This window comes from Seriola dumerili, unplaced genomic scaffold, assembly GCF_002260705.1.
Source record: "Seriola dumerili isolate Sdu_G_001 unplaced genomic scaffold, Sdu_1.0 BDQW01002433.1, whole genome shotgun sequence".
Taxonomy (NCBI): Eukaryota; Metazoa; Chordata; class Actinopteri; order Carangiformes; family Carangidae; genus Seriola; species Seriola dumerili.
Genome location: NW_019176688.1, coordinates 7,881 through 27,433, shown reverse-complemented (window position 1 = coordinate 27,433; position 19,553 = coordinate 7,881). Strand labels below are relative to the sequence as shown.

General features: G+C 39.7%; 4 protein-coding genes across 4 annotated transcripts; 1 reads left to right on the top strand and 3 right to left on the bottom strand.

Annotated features, from left to right (window-relative positions):
• Window positions 1-75: 75 nt before the first annotated feature.
• On the bottom strand, window positions 76-6,684 carry gfm2 (G elongation factor mitochondrial 2). The gene is made up of 20 exons (XM_022769266.1): window positions 6,377-6,684; window positions 6,201-6,285; window positions 5,458-5,503; window positions 5,278-5,375; window positions 5,050-5,175; window positions 4,845-4,933; window positions 4,660-4,748; window positions 4,495-4,555; window positions 4,092-4,277; window positions 3,921-4,001; window positions 3,682-3,830; window positions 2,778-2,918; window positions 2,583-2,682; window positions 2,308-2,494; window positions 2,140-2,216; window positions 1,921-2,059; window positions 1,639-1,821; window positions 728-843; window positions 460-642; window positions 76-383 (listed from the first exon to the last, which is right to left on the bottom strand). Exons 1-20 carry the CDS (start codon window positions 6,416-6,418, stop codon window positions 255-257), a joined length of 2,307 nt encoding a protein of 768 aa, XP_022624987.1. The 5' UTR covers window positions 6,419-6,684; the 3' UTR covers window positions 76-254.
• A 280-nt stretch (window positions 6,685-6,964) lies between these two features.
• On the top strand, window positions 6,965-9,521 carry nsa2 (NSA2, ribosome biogenesis homolog). The gene is made up of 6 exons (XM_022769265.1): window positions 6,965-7,106; window positions 7,864-8,051; window positions 8,179-8,329; window positions 8,428-8,607; window positions 8,778-8,970; window positions 9,246-9,521. The coding sequence occupies exons 1-6, from the start codon at window positions 7,104-7,106 to the stop codon at window positions 9,311-9,313; spliced, it is 783 nt and encodes a 260-aa protein (XP_022624986.1). The 5' UTR covers window positions 6,965-7,103; the 3' UTR covers window positions 9,314-9,521.
• Window positions 9,522-9,583: 62 nt separating this feature from the next.
• Window positions 9,584-14,956, bottom strand: LOC111239394 (torsin-1A-like). Its single transcript, XM_022769264.1, has 5 exons — window positions 13,531-14,956; window positions 11,125-11,393; window positions 10,842-11,017; window positions 10,532-10,659; window positions 9,584-10,442 (listed from the first exon to the last, which is right to left on the bottom strand). The coding sequence occupies exons 1-5, from the start codon at window positions 13,724-13,726 to the stop codon at window positions 10,198-10,200; spliced, it is 1,014 nt and encodes a 337-aa protein (XP_022624985.1). The 5' UTR covers window positions 13,727-14,956; the 3' UTR covers window positions 9,584-10,197.
• Window positions 14,957-14,994: 38 nt separating this feature from the next.
• LOC111239393 (torsin-1A-like) lies at window positions 14,995-18,463 on the bottom strand. The gene is made up of 5 exons (XM_022769263.1): window positions 18,207-18,463; window positions 16,544-16,812; window positions 16,261-16,436; window positions 15,425-15,552; window positions 14,995-15,315 (listed from the first exon to the last, which is right to left on the bottom strand). The coding sequence occupies exons 1-5, from the start codon at window positions 18,394-18,396 to the stop codon at window positions 15,071-15,073; spliced, it is 1,008 nt and encodes a 335-aa protein (XP_022624984.1). The 5' UTR covers window positions 18,397-18,463; the 3' UTR covers window positions 14,995-15,070.
• Between the last annotated feature and the right edge of the window lie 1,090 nt (window positions 18,464-19,553).

Here is a 19,553-nt window from a genome sequence, read left to right as displayed (position 1 = left end):
TAAAATGTTGATATTTTAGATGCTAGTCCGTTGTTTCATTTTGAAAGACAAGATTATGAGGTAATTGGTTGCACATTTATTTTACATCCAACTATGAACATGTTACACTATTTGTATAGTCGTCTTCATCCTGGATATTCACATTATAAACAGCATTTTCAAATCTGATAGTCCTGGAAAAGTCTGTTTGGGTAGACGCCATGCGTCTGTCAGAGAGCGCCATTCCTGATGGGTTACAGTGTTACCAACCTGAATCACAGCAGGCCACTCATTCTTTTAAGAAGCGTGTTCTGGTCCTGGGGGTTCATGGCCTCGTAGTTGTCCAGCTCCAGGGAGAAGGTGGCGTTGCCGGATGTAAGCGTTCGCAGGATGGTGGAATATCCCTTCACAAGGAAACACGTGTCAGTAAATTAAACCGAAAACATACAGATAAAGTGTTTGAATCAGATGTCACCTCACCATCATTTCTGCCAAGGGCACGGTCGCTAGTAGCACCTTGTTGTCATGACGACTCTGGATGTCTCTGACGGTACCTCGTCTTTGGGCTAAGTCCCCCAGCACGGAGCTCAGGTGTTCCTCCCCAACCGTCACCTCCAGTGACATCACTGGCTCCAGGATCTGACTTCCTGCTAGCCTCAGGGCCTGCGTCCAAACAAACACGACTGTAGCTTCTCTACGGACAACCATGCAGTTTACAGTTCTGACATGAGAGCCCATGATGTTTTACCTTGAGCATGCAGCGGGACACACAGGCAGACACCATGGCCGGAGACGTTCCTGGTTCCATGGCGACACTCTGGATCAGTGTAGATACACTCTGTAAAGGATAACCTAGCAATGGACCTGAGGGTGTAAGCAGACATCAGTCAGTCTCATTATATAATAACAATCTGACATGTTTACATTCCTTCTTTAAAAGGCCCTGAAAACTATTACACTCAGTTTCTTACTGCGTGAACACAGTTTTGTGTGTGTGTGTGTGTGTGTGTGTGTGTGTACACTTTGTCCTCAGGTCTATCCTGTAAAAGGGGATCTTAATCTCAGTTCCAGATTAAATAAAATTTAACACCCACACAGCTTTGAAAAAAAAAAAGATTTTTTTTTACTGCCCCTGCATCAGCGACAGCCGGGGCCAGAGACAATATGTTTTCAGCTTTTCCGTCCGTCCCATTCCTGTGAACGTGATATCTCAGTAACGGCTTGAGGGAATTTCTTCAAATTTTGCAGAAACATTCACTTGGAGTTCAGGGTGAATTCATAAGAATTTTGTAGTAAGAGGTCAAAGATCAAGATCACTGTGACCCCACAAAACATATATTTGGCACAAATTCATACACTACGACACAAGTTCAAGTTGATGTTCTGCAAAAACACTTCTGGCCATTTTTCGATGCCGTAACTCAGGAAAGGGAGATTGTGTAAACCGAACATTTCCTGCAACAGCTGGTTGGTGGAGACATACAACTCTAGTTTTCACATATCACACAGAAGAATTAAATCAATCAACCACAAGCCAGTTAACAACTTGTTTTCCTGAACTTGAACTTTGTTGTTTATCTAGTGATAAAGATTTAATGTTTGAGAGACAAGTTTTCAGGGCCTTTAAGACAGAGAATAAATGAGTTTAGTCAGTGTTACCTTGAAGGTATGAACTGTGCACTCCATTCTCCACTGCATCTTTCATTTCCTGTGGTATATGCCCCCCAACTTCATCTGTGAAAGCTAATTCACATGAACCACTTGTAGAGATGTCCACAGGCCTGACGGCCAGCTCCACTGTCGCAACATGTCTTCTCTCACCAACTGTCCGGTCCAGTGTATCTACATTATAAGCAATGAGGAAAATCAATGCGGGAACAGAATGTGGTCGACAGGAATGATGTCTCCCCCACCTAATGCACCGATGTATGTTTGCTGTACCTGCCGCAGAGGCCTCGTGGAGAATAGTCTCCCGATAAGCCACCTGTAGTGGTCCAAGGTGAGTCTCGATGCCGTACTCTCTTCTGATTCGATCATGGATGATCTCAATGTGCAGCTCTCCCATCCCACACAAAACAGTCTGAGAAAGGAGAGTGAAGGACATTTAGTTGACTCACTCTGGCAGAGGCTCTGACCTGGTTAATCCAATGATGGTATTACCTGCCCAGAATCAGGGTCAACCCTGACTTTAAGACTGGGGTCTTCTCTCTGGAGGCAGTTAAGTGCATTCTCAAGATCTTTCGGGAAAAAAAACAATGTGTGAGTGACAAGTTTTCTGGAGTGAAGCTCTTGTGCATGTGTAACAAAGCTATAACCGCTGTCACTGACCTGCCTGCTTGGCCATGGTGGGTGGTTCTATAGTGCAGAAGAAGACGGGATCAGGGACCTCCACTCCTGAAAGCACCACAGTCGCATTTTCCCCGCCCTTCTTCCCCACCCCGCTCTCATTTTGGGCTCGGCGGCCTGCAGCTGCTGCCGAAGCCTTGGATGAAACGATGGTGTCCCCTGTGACTGTCTTAAGAGAAAGCAGAAAAAGTAAACAACCTTTTGAGGAAGAAAATATTCAATTTAGCATATAAGGAATACGGTATGTGATGTTCTACCTGTTTCAGTCCTACAGTTAGTGCAATGTTTCCCGCTGTCATCGAGGGGATTTCTACATGCTGATCAGCAAACGGCACCAGCAGCCTGCTCATCCGCTCTCTACAGACAACAGGATGCAAAGATGAGAAGGTTTGACACATCTAATCATCAGGGTCAAAACTGAGTGGGTTACATTTCCAAGGGAAACGACATACGTGCTGTTCCTGTTGATGTTGTGGACGGCTGTCTGTGGTTTCAGAGTACCAGAGTAAATCCTCAGAAATACCAGAGGACCGCGCTGCTTGTCATGGAGAACCTTGAAGGCCAGAGCACATAAGTCATCTTTGTACCACCGCCTGCGGGATGAGGAATGTAAAAATAAAAAAAACAGGGCTTACTGTCTGACAACAATGACCGAATGTACTGTTTATAGAAACATATTTTCATACTGGCATGTTACAGTAACTGAAGGACAATTCCAGCATCATTTGACTTTTGGCTCATTTTTATGTGTCTTCTATCTATTTACCAATAATTGTGATAATAAGTGATAGACCAATGAATTTGTCTGATATCTGGCATTTTGAGATAAATAGCATCCGCCATACCTGCGCTCATGAGGCTGATAAACAGAAAAATGTCTGTAAATGTAAAATGTAAATTTTAAAAGTTTAGTTTTTTGATTACTTGTGGAAATTCTTTTTTTTTAATGTAAAATAATAAGTAGCGTGCAGAGTTACTTAAACCAACAGACACATTTTTTTATTTTCAAATATTTTTCTTTGTTCAAGTGATTAATATTTTAGTGTTAAATATAAATGTTCACTACATTCATAAATCTTGTGTCTCCTTTGTTATTATAATTAAAGTGATGTATTTCATCAGATGCATTAAAGAAAAACAACATTTAAACACCCATATAGCTCATATCAAACCAGTTCATTCATACCCATTAAATTCCACGTGATGAGGAAACTTTCCACTGAAACAGTCCACAGAATTAAACTGAAACTATCCAACGAGCCTGGACAAATACTCTCATCATGCTGGAATCATTCTTTCACTCAGTGTTATGACAGTTCTGGTCAAAGTTGGTCACATATTAAATAGTTCACTCACACCAGGTCGTGGTGCCGTTCATTCGGGGCGGGCAGGTAGGCGATGATGGCATCTAAAAGAGGCTGAACACCTTTGTTCCTCAAAGAGCTCCCACAGAGGACTGGGACGCCTTTACGGGCCAGAGTCACCCGCCGCACAGCCTCTTGTAGCTGCAGACACATCAGCAAAGTTTACTCTGTATTCACGACTAACTGCTACTGCTACTTTCTAGGCTTCTAAACTGGGATGATCCCACTTACTTTGACTGAGGGGACTGCATCAAAATTATCACCAAAATCAGTCAGCAACAGTTCAGCAAACTCGTCATCCAGATCAGCAACCTGTGATTGGGAAGAGAAATACATACTGGAGAAAAAAAACTAACAATCAACAACATCATTCATCACTGCTGAAAACGATATGACATGTACCTGTTCGATTAAAGCCATCCTGGCCTCGTTCACCTCCTGCAGGAGTTCTGGCTCATCAGACTGGTCGAGAGGTTTGCTTTCAAACATTCGTCCATCATCTCCCATAGATCTTAGCTTCCATATCAGCTTCTGGTTGGTTAACAAGTCAACCACACCTGTGAAGTTCCTGCCGCTGCCAACAGGAATCTACGAAACAAGATTCAGGAGACAAATAAAATACATGGTGACATGACTCCTATTATGTTTGTTTCATTTACTTCCTTTGTATTGTTCGTTAGAAATTGTACAGTAATAAAAATACGTTTTGACTACTTGAACTACTTATTTCAGTCATTACAAAGTAATTCCTTTAACGGCATTTAATAATTACCCTTCATCAAAGATTCACCTCTTGTTTTCTTACCTGCAGGAGGACTGGATTCGCTTTCAGCTTCTGTCTTATGCTCTCGATGGAAAAACTCAGGCTGAGAGAAATACAAAAACAAAAATAAAGGCAGTTTCCAGTAAAAAAATTTGGAAAAAGCAAAATAAGTGGTACACAGTATGGTTGGACTGTTGAGTCACTCACTTGGCTGCAGGTTTGTCCATCTTATTCAGAAAACAAACACAGGGAATGTGGTGCTTCTCCGCTTGCCTCCACACGGTCAGAGTCTGAGCCTGTTGTCAGGGCAACAGAAGATGCTGTGATCAGAGTGCACCCAATTTTGCAACACAGTAATTAGAGAAAAAGCTGTTTGAAAGCAACAGGCTAACCTCAACACCAGCTGAGGCGTCAAACACTGCAACAGCTCCATCAAGAACGCGAAGTGCCCGCTCCACCTCAAGAGTGAAGTCAACATGTCCTGTGATCACACACACACACACACACACACACAGAGTGTAGTTTGAGGAGCCGCTTCTTCTCATTTCCATTGGGATATTTTAGTCTAAGAAGGATGCTTACATATAATATCTCTACCTGGGGTGTCTATAAGGTTTATTCTATAACTTTTCCAATCAAATGTGACTGCTGCCGACTGTATGGTGATGCCGCGCTCCCTCTCTTGAGCCATAAAATCTGTGACTGTGTCCCCGTCGTCTACATCTAAAAGCAACAGTGACAGAAATAAGCCGAGAGGCAGAAACAAACAGGCAGTCTGTAAGTTGTAAAGAATTAACAGTGTTCACATCTCTTCCTCCTTCACACCTCCTAGTGCCCTCGTATAGCCAGAGTAATAAAGCATCCTCTCTGTGGTTGTCGTCTTTCCTGCATCGATGTGGGCCATGATGCCGATGTTTCGGATCCTGCAGATACAGCACACAAGTTAACACGGAGCTGAACCTAAAGAGTATTTCAACCAAGTGACTGCAGAATGCAATTACTTACTTGGATATGTCCGGGTTGACCACGGCCCGCAATGATTTGACATCATCTATGACAGTGAACATGAAGTACAACAATGACGATCTGACTGAGATAGTGGTGCTGTGTGTAAGTTTCTGTTACTGAATATGTTTTTCCAAAGAATCAATTATTAATCAATGCAATGTCATAAATAATGACGAATGCACAACTGCTCACGTCGGTCAAAAATAAAGCCCCAAAAAGTATATGTTCAGTTTCAAAGTTCAATCCTCGACCTTGCAAACAGCAGCTGACAAAACAAATTCCATTTAGTAGCAGTTCTGGAGCTTTCAAACATATCAAATGAGCTTCATTTAGCAGGTGTCATTCTAATCACTAACATAATCTGATGTGTTCTTCTTCAGATCAATGTCTCTTCTTATGAAATATTTAAATATTAAAGTCTACATTTCCACAACAACGTGGAAAACGTATCTGCTGGTGAAGATCATGTGATATGATCAAAAACCTCAGCTACTAAATGGACTTTGGTGGTGGTGAGGATAGTAAATAAAAGATTTACTGTGTAATGATGTGAAACTGAAAAAAGGAAGCAAACAAATGTAATATTTAAACCAGCAAACGTGTAACATTTATAACTGATGACTGAATCCAATAATTGATTACCAAAATTGGAATCAACTAGTTTCCTGTTGCTTGACAAATCAATAAATCAACTAATTAAAAAATGTCCGTTAATGGATCCAGTTAAGAAAACAACATACCTGGAAGAAAGCTGTATTGTCTCTTTACATGACAGCTTACTCTGCATCTGCAGCTCTGCAGCCCTGCAGTTAAAAAATACCTTCCCTGTGAACGACAACGACCCTGTTATGAACTCAACATAATATCAATATATTGTATCACTGGCAAAACATATTTTAGAAAAGCTGTTACTTACCCAAATCATCCTGCTAAATGTGCTAAAGGCTTTAACACGCATCTTTGATGTCTAGTTATCTTCCAAGCTTCTCCCACAGGATGAAACAAAGCTTCAGGTGAGCCATAGTGGAGGAACATTAGTTAAAAGAAGCAATGTCTGCCTATTTTTAATGGCTGCACCATTAGCAGGAGGAAGAGGGAGACAGAAAGACTACTGCTATAATCAGCAGAATAATACTGGACGTCTTAAAGACTGGAAGCATTAAAAAGGCATTCAAGTGTCCTACAAAATGAAGTAATCTTTCATACTGTCACAGAAGTCACGCTTTCATAAGGTACATCCCCAAAATAGATTCATAGGAACAAGCGTGTAAGGCTTATAGTTCCGGGTATGAAAACAAAACTTGCTCCGTCAATGATAAAATACTTTAATATAAATATATGTATATTTAAACATAAAATCACACATGGATTACATTCTGTAATTATATTTTTAAAATATATGATAATTATGTAATTTATCCTTAATCGTTAATAATGGACCAGTGTCGCGATAAGCCGTTCATATTTGATCTACGGACATCCGGTTGCATCACGATGACGTACTTCCTCTAAGTTTCGGCTCCGGGGAAAACAACATCTAAAGGACCCCAGCCTCAAGAATAAAACACCGAATATCCTGCGTCTATACCAACTGATATCATCTTCGACGGATTCATCGTAACACGTAACTTCTTACCCCCAAAATGGTAGGGAAGCAACCTTTTAAACTGTATTATTTTTACTTTAATCGGGCAGTTTAACGCGTTAGCATGTTATAGTAGCATTAGCTTTGGTTGACATGTGGCGGGGTGACGTACTGCTTTACTCTGTGTAGGACGGGTTTCTGTGTATAAAGTGTTTATATGAAAACTGTTTGACCTACACTGACGAATGCAGTTGTAATTACAGGTGTATGAGCGTGAAAGCTCTGTTTCTGTGAAAGTTGCCTCACTTGTTTACCATTCATATGGCGTGCTCAGTTGTAGATACGTGAACGGCGTCACACAACCTTAAAGTTCTAAACCTTTACCTGTAATATTTATAACATGTTACCCAGTCTAGATCTATCTGTGCTTTCTGCATGACATGTCACTAGGTGTTGCCTTTGACGTTGATCTGAATTTGAAAATTAAGCTGAATTGTTTTTGTACGTCTTCTGATTGCTTGTCTGCCCAACCAACAATAACAAACCGATATATATACAATTCTCAGTGATATAAAATAGAGTATAGCAGCAAATCTTCGCATTAATGAAACAGGAACCATATAATGTTTGGCGTTTTTTTTTTTTTTTAAATGTATAGTTTATCAATTAATTTTGTTTAAGCCATGAAAGTATCTGAAGATCAATGTAATACTGTAGCTAACTGGAAAATGTAGATGCCTGCCTCAAACCAAACCTGTGAATTTCTTACACTTCATATCAAGAAAAACTGAATTTCGTGTTTGGTTTTTCATGTGTAGCCCCAGAACGAGCACATTGAGTTGCACCGCAAGCGGCACGGCTACCGCCTGGACCACCATGAAAAGAAAAGGAAGAAGGAGAGCCGTGAGGCCCATGAGCGGTCGCACAAAGCCAGGAAGTTGATTGGTTTGAAGGCCAAACTGTACCACAAACAGAGACATGCAGAGAAGATCCAGATGAAGAAGACGTGAGTATAGAGGGAGAAATTTGGCTTTGTTGAAAACAGTGCTTGTTTTTCTAGCTGGTTTAGAAAAACAAAACATGAAAACTGTGCCTTATTAACAGTCTGACAAATCTGACTTGTATCTTTGCAGCATCAAAATGCATGAACAGAGGAAGACAAAACAAAAGAATGATGATAAGACGCCAGAGGGAGCAGTGCCAGCCTACCTCTTGGACAGAGAGGGACAGTCCCGTGCTAAGGTCCTCTCCAACATGATCAAACAGAAGAGGAAAGAGAAGGCTGTAAGTGTTGGCTTGTCAGCAGCATCCATATTTGGTGCTTTTACGTGTGGAAATGATATCAATGTTGTCTAAACCCATATGTGTAATATTTTCTGTAGGGTAAATGGGAGGTGCCCCTGCCAAAGGTGCGTGCCCAAGGAGAGACAGAAGTGCTTAAAGTCATCAAAACTGGAAAGAGACAAAAGAAAGCCTGGAAGAGAATGGTCACCAAAGTTTGCTTTGTCGGTGATGGCTTCACCCGTAAACCTCCAAAATATGAGCGTTTCATCAGGCCTATGGTAAGATCACATTGTTGTTTTGAAATCTTTTAGACATTATGTGACAATCTACACTTGAACTAAGCCCCAACAGTTTTTTGTGTGCATTAGGGTTTAATGTTGAAGTTGACTTTTGTTTCAGTTGAAGTGCCTTACTCCTAAATCACCTGTTTCTCCATGTTCTTCTTCAGGGTTTGCGTTTTAAGAAAGCTCATGTCACACATCCAGAGCTGAAGGCCACATTCTGTCTTCCCATCCTTGGAGTGAAGAAGAACCCTTCTTCACCTCTCTACACCTCTCTGGGAGTCATCACAAAAGGAACAGTAATAGAGGTCAATGTCAGCGAGCTGGGTCTGGTTACACAAGGAGGAAAGGTTGTCTGGGGTGAGTGCTCAAGTCTATGTGAAGCCATAACAGCATTGGTGAATTTTTTCAAGGTACTTTGCAGGCAGGTTGTTCCAAGCGTCTTAGAGAATGTACCATGCTTCTTCTGTAGATTCAGGCTGTCTCAGTGTCTTCTGTTTCTTTATACACATCTACAGTACTCAGTTTTAAGAAAATATCTTAATTAGTCTGCAAATGTGATACTAAAAAAAATATTTCTGGATATCAATGTGGTACTTGATAATGTTTTAACTAAAATTTCTTCTGCTTCTCAGGTAAATATGCCCAGGTGACAAATAACCCAGAAAATGATGGCTGCATTAATGCAGTCCTGCTGGTATAAGACTCTCAACCTTTATACAGACTGTGCCTGGTAACTCTTAATTACCACAAAGAACACAAAGCTGCAACATGCAAGGGGCTTAAAATCACGGGATTTTCAGGAAGATCACGGATGCAACACAACAGTGTTTGGACGTTCAGAGGAAAATAAAATGAGGTGATTACTTTGTTAAACTTGATATAAATAAACTTGATATGACACCAGATAATGCTTTTGTCCCTGTCTTTGCTCACTAGTAAAATATTCCACATAATAATAATAAACAGTTCAGCAGTTGAGTCAGTTTTTTTGTCACTGAAAACAGAAATTATTGAATACAGGAATTATTGTGAAAATCAGGGGCTGAATGATCCTAATAAAGTAAATATGGATTAAGCTGTTCCATAAAGCCAACTCATAGTTTGATATCACACCAATTCATTCATTGTTCACAGCAACACATTTGTTAAAGATAATATGAAAAATGAAACAGCAGAACAACAATAGCAACCACATTGATTTACAGAAAAGTCGCAACTTTTCTTCAACTAATTCAGTGACCTGTCATAGTTTCAAGACACATTCATTAAGAATCTCATAGGAAAAAAACACCATCTTTGAAACTCTCATTGTGACATAAAAGCATAGATCAAACCCCGTATTCAGTTACAAAGTATAATATTCCAATCTTATTATTTCTTCATTCAATTAGCGCTTTCATCAGCTCCTTTATTCAGTGTAAGCGAGAGGAAACATTGGAGAATGCTGCTGACCCTCTTCATGGCCCCGAAGTCAGACAGAGAAACCTCCAAAGAGACATCTAAAGAGTTCAGTCAGGTTTTCTTTGTAAAAAAAAAAAAAAAGTGCACATTGTGATCGAACGTAGCATCCATCCGATTTTGATATCATAAGTAGAAGTGCAACTTTTTGTCTACCGTCTTGCAGCCAATGGTAGAGAAGATTCTTTCAGATTTGGGGAAATAGACTAAATCTTTGGCCAGCCTCTCTGCCACATCCGGGTTTGGCAAAATTCCTCTGGTTTTCATCTCAGCCTTGACACACTGGATGACGTGGTTGTACTCCAGAGGCAGGAACGGGATGAAGTAGTCCACCATTTTCTTCGAAATCAAACTTGAACGAAAAAAGCCACCTACAGAGAGAGAGTTTAATAGACATTTCCAGTAGTAAAAAAAAAAAAGGCCATGTTTTTGTTTCATGCATTCCAGCATTTATACTCACTTTGGGTGTTGTTGAACAGTGATAGAGAAAGCGGTGTTTCCAGGTCTACAAGCTTGATAGCCTCCCGTCTTCGTCCTGCTTTCTTGAAATCTAAAGCTGTCTGAGCGATGACGTCTCCCCCTTCATTGCTATGAGGAAGATCAGAAAAAGGCCACATATTAGAATTTGCCTCTGTTTATCTGTTGTTACCAGTGGCCATTCAGAAAAAGCTATAAACCCTTTTCAATTCTAACGTGGTCAAACAACACGCCATACAAAATAGTTCTGATCAAGCGTAACCCAACCCTGAGGAATACATTCAGCTTTTCACCTGAGGAAGATGAAGATGGCTTTCTGATAAGAAACTCCATCCAGCTTGTCATAGTAGTCCAGGTATGGCTTAATGCTGTCCATCAAATTAGGATCCATCTTATCCACCTCATCAAAAATGAACATGGAGCGTTCACAGTCGGTGATGCCCTCTTTGAGCCACTGCTTTAACCGAATCTGAGGAGAAACATTGGCAACTTTAATTCATACAAAAGGCTGAAAAAGAACAGTGTCACTTTGTTTTAATTAAAAGTAAAATAAATCAACTTATTTGTACTCCATACCTTGTAGGTGTGAAGATGTTGTTTTGGATGTGGGAAGTGATGTGTGGCTGAGAAAACATGAAAAAATCTGCTCTTAATTCCCTCCTTGTAAATGTTTTCAGCAATCAGCTGACTAGCAAAGTTCTTCCCTGTGCCGGTCGATCCATGCAGAGAGAGCACCAGAGGCTTCTTTGGGTTGTTATTGCTCATGAATCCTTCCACAGCTTTTAAGATGCTGTGTGCTGCGATGTGCTGTCCAAACAGTTTGAGGTCGAGGTCATCCGCAAATCCTGGAAAGTAGAAAGCAGAAAGTCAACAGGAGTATTGGCTGCAAAAATTGACTGAAAAACCTCACTCTGACTGTTTAGCTGAGGTGGTAAGCCACCAACATCTTGCCTTATCTCACACCATAGTTCCCCATAGTCTTGTTTTCTTCCACTATACCTACATTTAAGTACCAGCAGGTTTTATTATTACCTTATTCATACAGCAAATCCCATACACTAAATCTAGGGCAGTATATAAATACTGTGGGAAAACCCTGTATCTGACTGAAATCTAAATCTGAAACAGTGTGACAGGCACAACAGTGCAAAGATCAAAAAGTGGGTGATGGTATACCTCTGCTACTTCACTGGCCTGTGACACTATGAAGGGTTTACCACTCATGGTTTACTATAATATACCACTTCACATTAGTATCCACAGATCCTTAGTAGCAACCCCCTCTGATGAAAAGTTTTTAAGCTAGTTATCATGTCTATATGGTGTTCTTTATATAATACCAGACATTTCAAGAGAAAAATAAGCAGTCAATGTCATGACTGCATATCTCCACCTTGGAACTGCAGTGTACCAATAACAGTCTCATAAAAACAGATTCAGACAGCCAGGGTTACGCCACAAACCTAAGGAACCAATCCTGTCAATTTGTGGGGATGTGGGCAGGGAAAATAAACCTGAAACATTATCAATACAGAGAGGGAGAGTTTGCATTAGCAACACTACTAACACTTTGTCAGCCATCACCAGTTACAAGCTAACAAACAAATAAAAGATGCTAACTGTGCTAACCATTCTGATACGTCTGTTAGTCGCTCATTTTGATCACAACGGACTCCTTGTCTGAGTCTGGGTCTGACTGAGGCTCAAACATGGGTGGTTCAGTCTCACCAATGTTTTCTCTAAAACTAACCATTTTGAAACACCAAAATCACCAAAAGCTTCTCAGTAAAAAGAGTGACAGTTTACATTAGCACAATCACTAACACTAACTGTCAGTCGCTGCCAGTTACAAGCTAACAGGCCAACAACCAACATGGGAAAATAGTGGACATTATATGATGTTAAATGGCTATAACCCCCACACAGCTCTTTATATATTGATGTAAACACTCTAATTAAAGAACTTTAATGCCCTGTCCATCATTTTGTTTCAAACTGAATATACTGAACTCACTCACACACGCTTAACATTTACTGAGGCATTTCTGTGAGCAGTAATCTGGGGAAGGTTTTCTGCAGCAATGCCCGGATGCTGTCCTCCCTTATCAAGTGAAGTCAACTTTATTGCTAGAGAACACTTAAGCACAGCTTGAACTGACCAAAGTGCTGTACAAAGTATAATAAAAATAAATAAGATTACGTAAAAGTAAAGCAAGTAAAAACAAATGTATAAAATAAAAACATACGTAAAAACACAAAGAAAGCATATTAAATATATTGCATACAGACACATGTTTTATTCATTTTAAAGAGGCTTATGATTCTAAGAGCAGTTATAAAATAAAATTCTCCAAATTAATTAAGGGGTTAAAACTTTATGACATAATTGAGTCAATGTAGACCTTCTGTACATCTGTAATAAATGTGGAGTAAAACTTTACAACAAAACTGCAGATTTCTTCATTCAAGGGAGAGACGTCTTTCCAGACAACAGCTTATCTCCAACCTTTAACCCTTAACAATAAGGAAGTTAAATTCAGGCTCCATGCTGATTACCTAGTGTTGCTGTCACCCACACAAGGACTACAGCAGCACCTGCACCTCCGGTCAGAACTGGGCATCGACAGTCAACTTTAACATATCTAGATCTTCAAAGAGTTGAATACTTTGAGAAATTTGATTTGTTAATCCCAAACTTCATAGAAGTAGATGACAGTGAAAAGTACTATATAGATGCACATTAAAACAACATCAGTGACAAATAGTTACCTTGACAAAGTCTATCATATATATAAAACACACACAAAACGAAAAAAAAAACTGTTTAGTGTTTTGTTTTAATCCATTTATTTAATTCATTTTACTTGATGAAATATGTTGTTTGTTTGTTTGGTTTTTTTTTGGCAATAACTGTTCACCTGACATTCATGCCAATAACCTTACTGAACTAAACTGAATTGAATAGAAATGAATGTGTGTTACCTTGCCAATTGAAAGAAATCCACTGGCGTCCACAGCACTCATAATAGCAGTAAATGTTCTGGTACCTATATACAACTCCAGTCAGAGTCGCAACAACGCCGACCACGGCTGCCGCGGCGACGTACTCTGACGCCTCAGCCACTCCGGTGCAGACCAACATCCACAGCAGCAGGACATGTTGCTTCCTCGGTTTCATCTCGTGCAAGTGTTTCTTATAAGTTAAGAAAAAGTAAACTGTCTAACAGCTCGGTGAGGCGGAGCGAGTAAACATAGCTGGAGGGCGAGTCAACAGCTGGTGGTGGAGTGACTAATTACAGCTGGGGGTGGAGGTGCCGCGGTCTTTAATTTTGATTTTTTTTTTTAAATTTTTTTAAATAAACTTTATTTACACAAAGGAACTGACTTTACCACCCCAAAGGCGCAATGTGTGCAGGAGTTGGTGCATAGATTATGATACATAAAAACAAACAGTTTAATTCATGAATTACAAATCAAATTCATTACACAATACTCTAGTTTCCAAAGGTCATTCAATTTTGAGTTAAGTATGTCATTTTCTATTTAAATTAGCAATTTGTAAGTTTTACTATCGCTACATCTAGCGTTAGCCTTAACAGCTCTTTACTTACCAGTCTAGAGGAAACGTTTTGAGCTCAGTATCAAACTTCATTCCTTTACTTTCCAAGATCAGTGTCCAGTGGTGGAAAGCAACAACAATGTTAAATCTTATCACGTCTTTTCTGCTTTTAAAGTTAGCATGCTAACCAGCTAGCCCCAGCCCATCTCCTCACTTTCCTATAGCAACTCACTGTAGCCTCCAATCTGACCTGAGGACGTAGGGCTGCTCGGAGAGCAACACTTGAAAGAGATCAAGGTTTTTATCCATTTCTGTTTTATTGGTAACCATAGACCTGAATCCTATCAAAAAATAAGGGCAACATGTTGTCAGGAGGGTGAAAAGAAATCTAAAGAATAAGAAAAAATTATCTATAAGGGCATTACTTCTTTAACAATTACAAACTGAAATAAACTGAAACTAAAGACCCACAAAGTCCAACACTGTTAATAAACTCATATGTATGTCTCACTCATAAGTGGACACGTGCAAAATAAATATGATGAGATAAAATGGTGAAAGTAAGAATTAAGGCAGGTGATTTCCAGTAATCCACAAACATTATATGAAGTACACATTAAAAACATATTAAAACAGTGACATGTCATAGTTTCAGGACTCATTCAGTCATTAAGTGTCTCTCAGGAAGGCAACACCATCTTCTCATTGTTGTCACATAATAGTGATGATCAAACCCCTTATTCAGTTGCAAATGATAGTATTCAAATCTTATTATTATAAGCGAGATGAAACATTGGAGAAGGCCTGCTGACCCTCTTCATGGCCCCGAGGTCAGACAGCCAAATCTCCAAAGAGACGTCTAAAGAGTTCAGTCAGATTTTCTTTGTAAAAAAAAAAAAAAAAAAAAAAAAAAAAAAAGAAGTGCACGTTGTGATCCAACGTAGCATCCATCCGATGGTGATATTATAAGTAGAAGTGCAACTTGGTGTCTACTGTCTTGCAGCCAGTGGCAGAGAAGACTCTTTCAGATTTGGGGGAATAGACTAAATCTTTGGCCAGCCTCTCTGCCACATCCTGGTCCGGCCGAAGTTGTCTGGCTTTCATCTCAGCCATGGCACACTGGACCACATGTTTGTACTCCAGAGGCAGCAATGGGACGAAGAAGTCCACCAGGCTCTTGTCAATCAAACTTGAATGAAAAAAACCACCTACGGGGAGAGTTTAATAGATATTTCCAATAGAAAAAAATCAATTTTTCGTCATAGGTAGTTTCTGAGTGATAATTACAAAACAGCGTTATCTGTAATTTATACTCACTGTCTTTGTTGTTGAACAGTGATAGAGAGAGCGATGTTCCCAGGTCTTTGTGCCCGATCTCCTCTCGTTTTCGTCCTGCTTTCCAGAAGTCTAAAGCTGTCTGTGCGATGTTGTCCCCACCGGCATTGCTTTGAAGAAGATCAGAACAAGGCAACATATTACAATTTTCCTCTGTTTATCTGTTGTTACCACACTGTTTTAAACCGATGAAAAAAAAAATCAATATAACAAATACAGATATACAGTATACAAAGTATAGTCTCATATACCTACAATTCTTTCTTAATGCATTGTTACTATTCAATTGCTCTGAATTTTTTCCTTTTCAGTACTTGCTCTTAACAGGACCCTATAAACAGACAAGTGATACATTTTTGATTGATACCTTTCTATGGTTCAAATGAAAAAAGCCAGTATATCATGTCCAAACTGCTTGTTGGTTGGTCAAACAGCTTCAGAAACTCAGATAAGAGGGGCCTGTGTCTGACTATTTCTGTGACCTTTCCAAAACCAAAATTCTACCATTCAGACCCTCTTCACACCGTGATTAACCAGCTGTGCAGAGATGAGAAAGGATCCAGGTTTTGAACTTCCCTCTCTAGGTCTATTTTTTTCATTCTTGACCCAACAATTTCTGTCACCCTTCAAGTCAACAACCAAGTGCAACAGTATGAATGCCTTCCAGGAGAGACTGCCTGAAAATGTTCACTCTGCCTTTGAGTGTGGCCATTAAGAAAAATCTATTCTTTCAATTCTAACGTGGTCAGACAACACGCCATACAAAATAGTTCTGATCAAGCATAAGCCAACCCTTAGAAATATATTCAGCTCTTTACCTGAGGAAGATAAAGATGGCTTTCCGATAAGAAACTCCATCCAGCTTGTCATAGTAGTCCAGGTATGACTTGATACTGTCAATCAATTCAGGATCCATCTTATCCACCTCATCAAAGATGAACATGGAGCGTTCACAGTCGGTGACACTCTCTCTGAGCAGCTGCTTTAACTGATGCTAAGGAGAAACAGCAGCATGTTTAATTCATACAAAAGGCTGAAAAAGAACAGTGTCACTGTGTTTCAATTGAAAGGGAGATGAATCAACTTATTTGTACTCCATACCTTGTAGGTGTGAAGATGTTGTTTTGGATGTGGGAAGTGATGTGTGGCTGAGAAAACATGAAAAAATCTGCTCTTAATTCCCTCCTTGTAAATGTTTTCAGCAATCAGCTGACTAGCAAAGTTCTTCCCTGTGCCGGTCGATCCATGCAGAGAGAGCACCAGAGGCTTCTTTGGGTTGTCATTGCTCATGAATCCATCCACAGCTTTTAAGATGATGCGTGATGCAACATGCTGTCCGAATAGTTTGTTATCCAGGTCTTTCTTCAGTCCTAAGAAGTACACAGCAGAGAGTCAACAGGATTAGTGCTTTTTAAGCTATTCAAGGCTCATTGAACGGCATGTCCATGGCATTGTGGCAATTTTCATAACATGAAGTTGTTGTAACTCTGTTATACAAGGTCCAATCTGCCCCAAAATTGGTCAGAAAATGCATAACACCCTTATGATGCGTCACGGTGAATTTTCGTTGAATGGTGCAGCTGTGATGGCGCTGCGAATTTTGATGTTTCACAATTAAACAGGAAGTTGTTATGACTATAATATACATTGTCTATTCTGCTGCAAATTTCACGTTTGATGACAGTCATACACATCTGCATGGAAAAAAGGTAGTTATAGTCATAGCGCCACCTACTGGATACAGGAAATATCCCCCTTGAGATACAATCATCATTTCATTTACATGATTTACATGAAATTTTCATGTTCTGGTCTGCACTTGATATACAGCATATAAAAGAAAAAAAATATGCAATAATAATGTCAAAAAAATGCATGTTTGGTGCATCTTGCATGCAACACGTTGCCTGCCGCCATGCAGGAAGTCTTACTCGTAAGCGCAGTGTCCCATGGTTGTGACGATGCAGGCTGCTTTAACAGGCCTCCTGCCAGCTACTCCTGCTGTCCACAAAAGGGCCCACTCAACACTGCTTGCAGCTTTAATTTCCTTTTTATTTCCTTTATTGGTGACATAACATAACAAAAATAGGTGTGACTGAAATGGTGCAAAAGACCTAATGGACAGAAATGTAGACGACAACAAAAATAAGAAGTTATTGAGACAGTTATGTATGACAGTGTGTGTGTGTGCATGCACATGTTTTGATGTTTATATTAGAGGTAATCATATGTACTGTATCTGTGTTTTGTGATCCTGGGTAGACTAGTTTATGGTGTAGAGTGTGGCATGGTAGCATGAAAGGAAAGAGGGTGAAAGAGAAAGTAAATTGAAAAAAAATAGAATAAAATTGTGTAAAATAACAATATAATATTTACTATTATTATAATTTATAGAATAATTATGTTTTAATATTTTATTATATTATACGTTATGTTCAAAATCCTAATTCACTCGCAATGGAGGAAAAGCTTTTGTAGAGGAGGTAAGCACTAAACAGAAAGTGGTGTAGTTCGTTTATAGCATACCATTAGCTTTTTACTTATAGCCATAGTATCTGCTTCAAAAGTCAAAAAAGTGGTTCAGTCGAACTTCCGGGTTGGCACACAGAAATACGTCAACCCTGCAGCATTCTATTATAGTTAAAGCTGTATTGTCTGTGGCGTTTTGTCAGTATTGTTCACCTGACAGTCATGCCAATAAATCATACTGCATTGAAAAAAGTCAGATGTCGTGGCTAATGTGTTAGTAGGACAAAGGTGTTACCTGTCGATTTGAAAGAAACCCAGTCTGGTCGACAGCACTCTTTGAAACGGCAGTAAATCATGGGTGAAAGCATCGCCGCAGCGGCAGTCCCTGCCACACCGGCCCCGATGGTGAAGGGATCGAACGCCTCAGTCGCGCCGGAGCAGACCAGCATCCACAGCAGCAGAACGTGTCGCTCCCTCGGTTTCATTTCGAACAAAAGTTGCCTATTGACGAAGACAGTAAACTGTCTAAAGGCTTAAGGCGGAGCAGATGAACTTCGGTAAACTGGAGGCGTGATGGGTAAATAATTTTTTTTACATAAACTTTATTCACACAATGGAAGTGACAATAGGTTTAAACAACTGTAAGAAGCCAATGTAGCCTATGCTCAAGGTAGTGCACATATCATAATACATAAACAATTAATAAAAAAGAAAATTAATAAATAAAAAACAAAGTTAAATCATTACATATGGTTCTAGTTTTCACAGCTTTAGAGCTTTTAGTTTATGCAGTATTTTAGTGTGTCCAGGTAGGACATGAGGATAACAAGGTTGGGCTTCTGTTTTGCAATTTTGCCGGTATGTATATAAAGAAATGACATTAATAATATACATTTTTTCTTGGCAGGCATTTCATCAGCGAAATAAATGAATTAAATTTTAACTTAAGTATCTCATTTTTTGTTTGAAACAGATTAAGGTCATGCCAAAAAGACTGACTGAGTGAAAGTACAGTCCCAAAAGAGATTAGTAGCTGTTCCACCTGTGTGGTGACAGAATACGGAACAAAAAATCCTGAGTAAGCCCTGCTGCCTGGCTGATTTGGGGTAACATTTGCCATAGCCTCAGTGACCTTTGAAAGAAGTACCCACTGTACTTTGACAGGCAGAGCACACATCTGAACAGACACAAAAATTATTAAATAACTATGCACGAACAAAAAAGCAGCGTCCATCCTTCCTTATGCAAGCCATATTATAATAGAGCAGTATTATAGCTTTTTATGACTATTTCTCCACTCCTGCTGACATAAAAAAAAATGCACTTTGCATATTTTGATGCTTCAAACTCACAGCTTTATTGTATCGAGACCTTTCACAGTTACTTTTGTTGCAAACATGCTCTTCAACTCTGATACTGCATTTCAGCTTCATGCTTTACTGGAACCTCACTGTCCGTGGGCGAAGGACAAGCCCTGCCTGCAACACGTACCTGCATCTACCACATGATGTCACTGCTTCTCTCTCCTCTTTATCTTAGGCAAGGACATAAAACTATTCAATCATTAATTTAATCGTACCCCTCTGGTTCATAAGTCATGCAGTGCACTCATCAACCTTGTTGTGAAGGATGCATCAGGAAC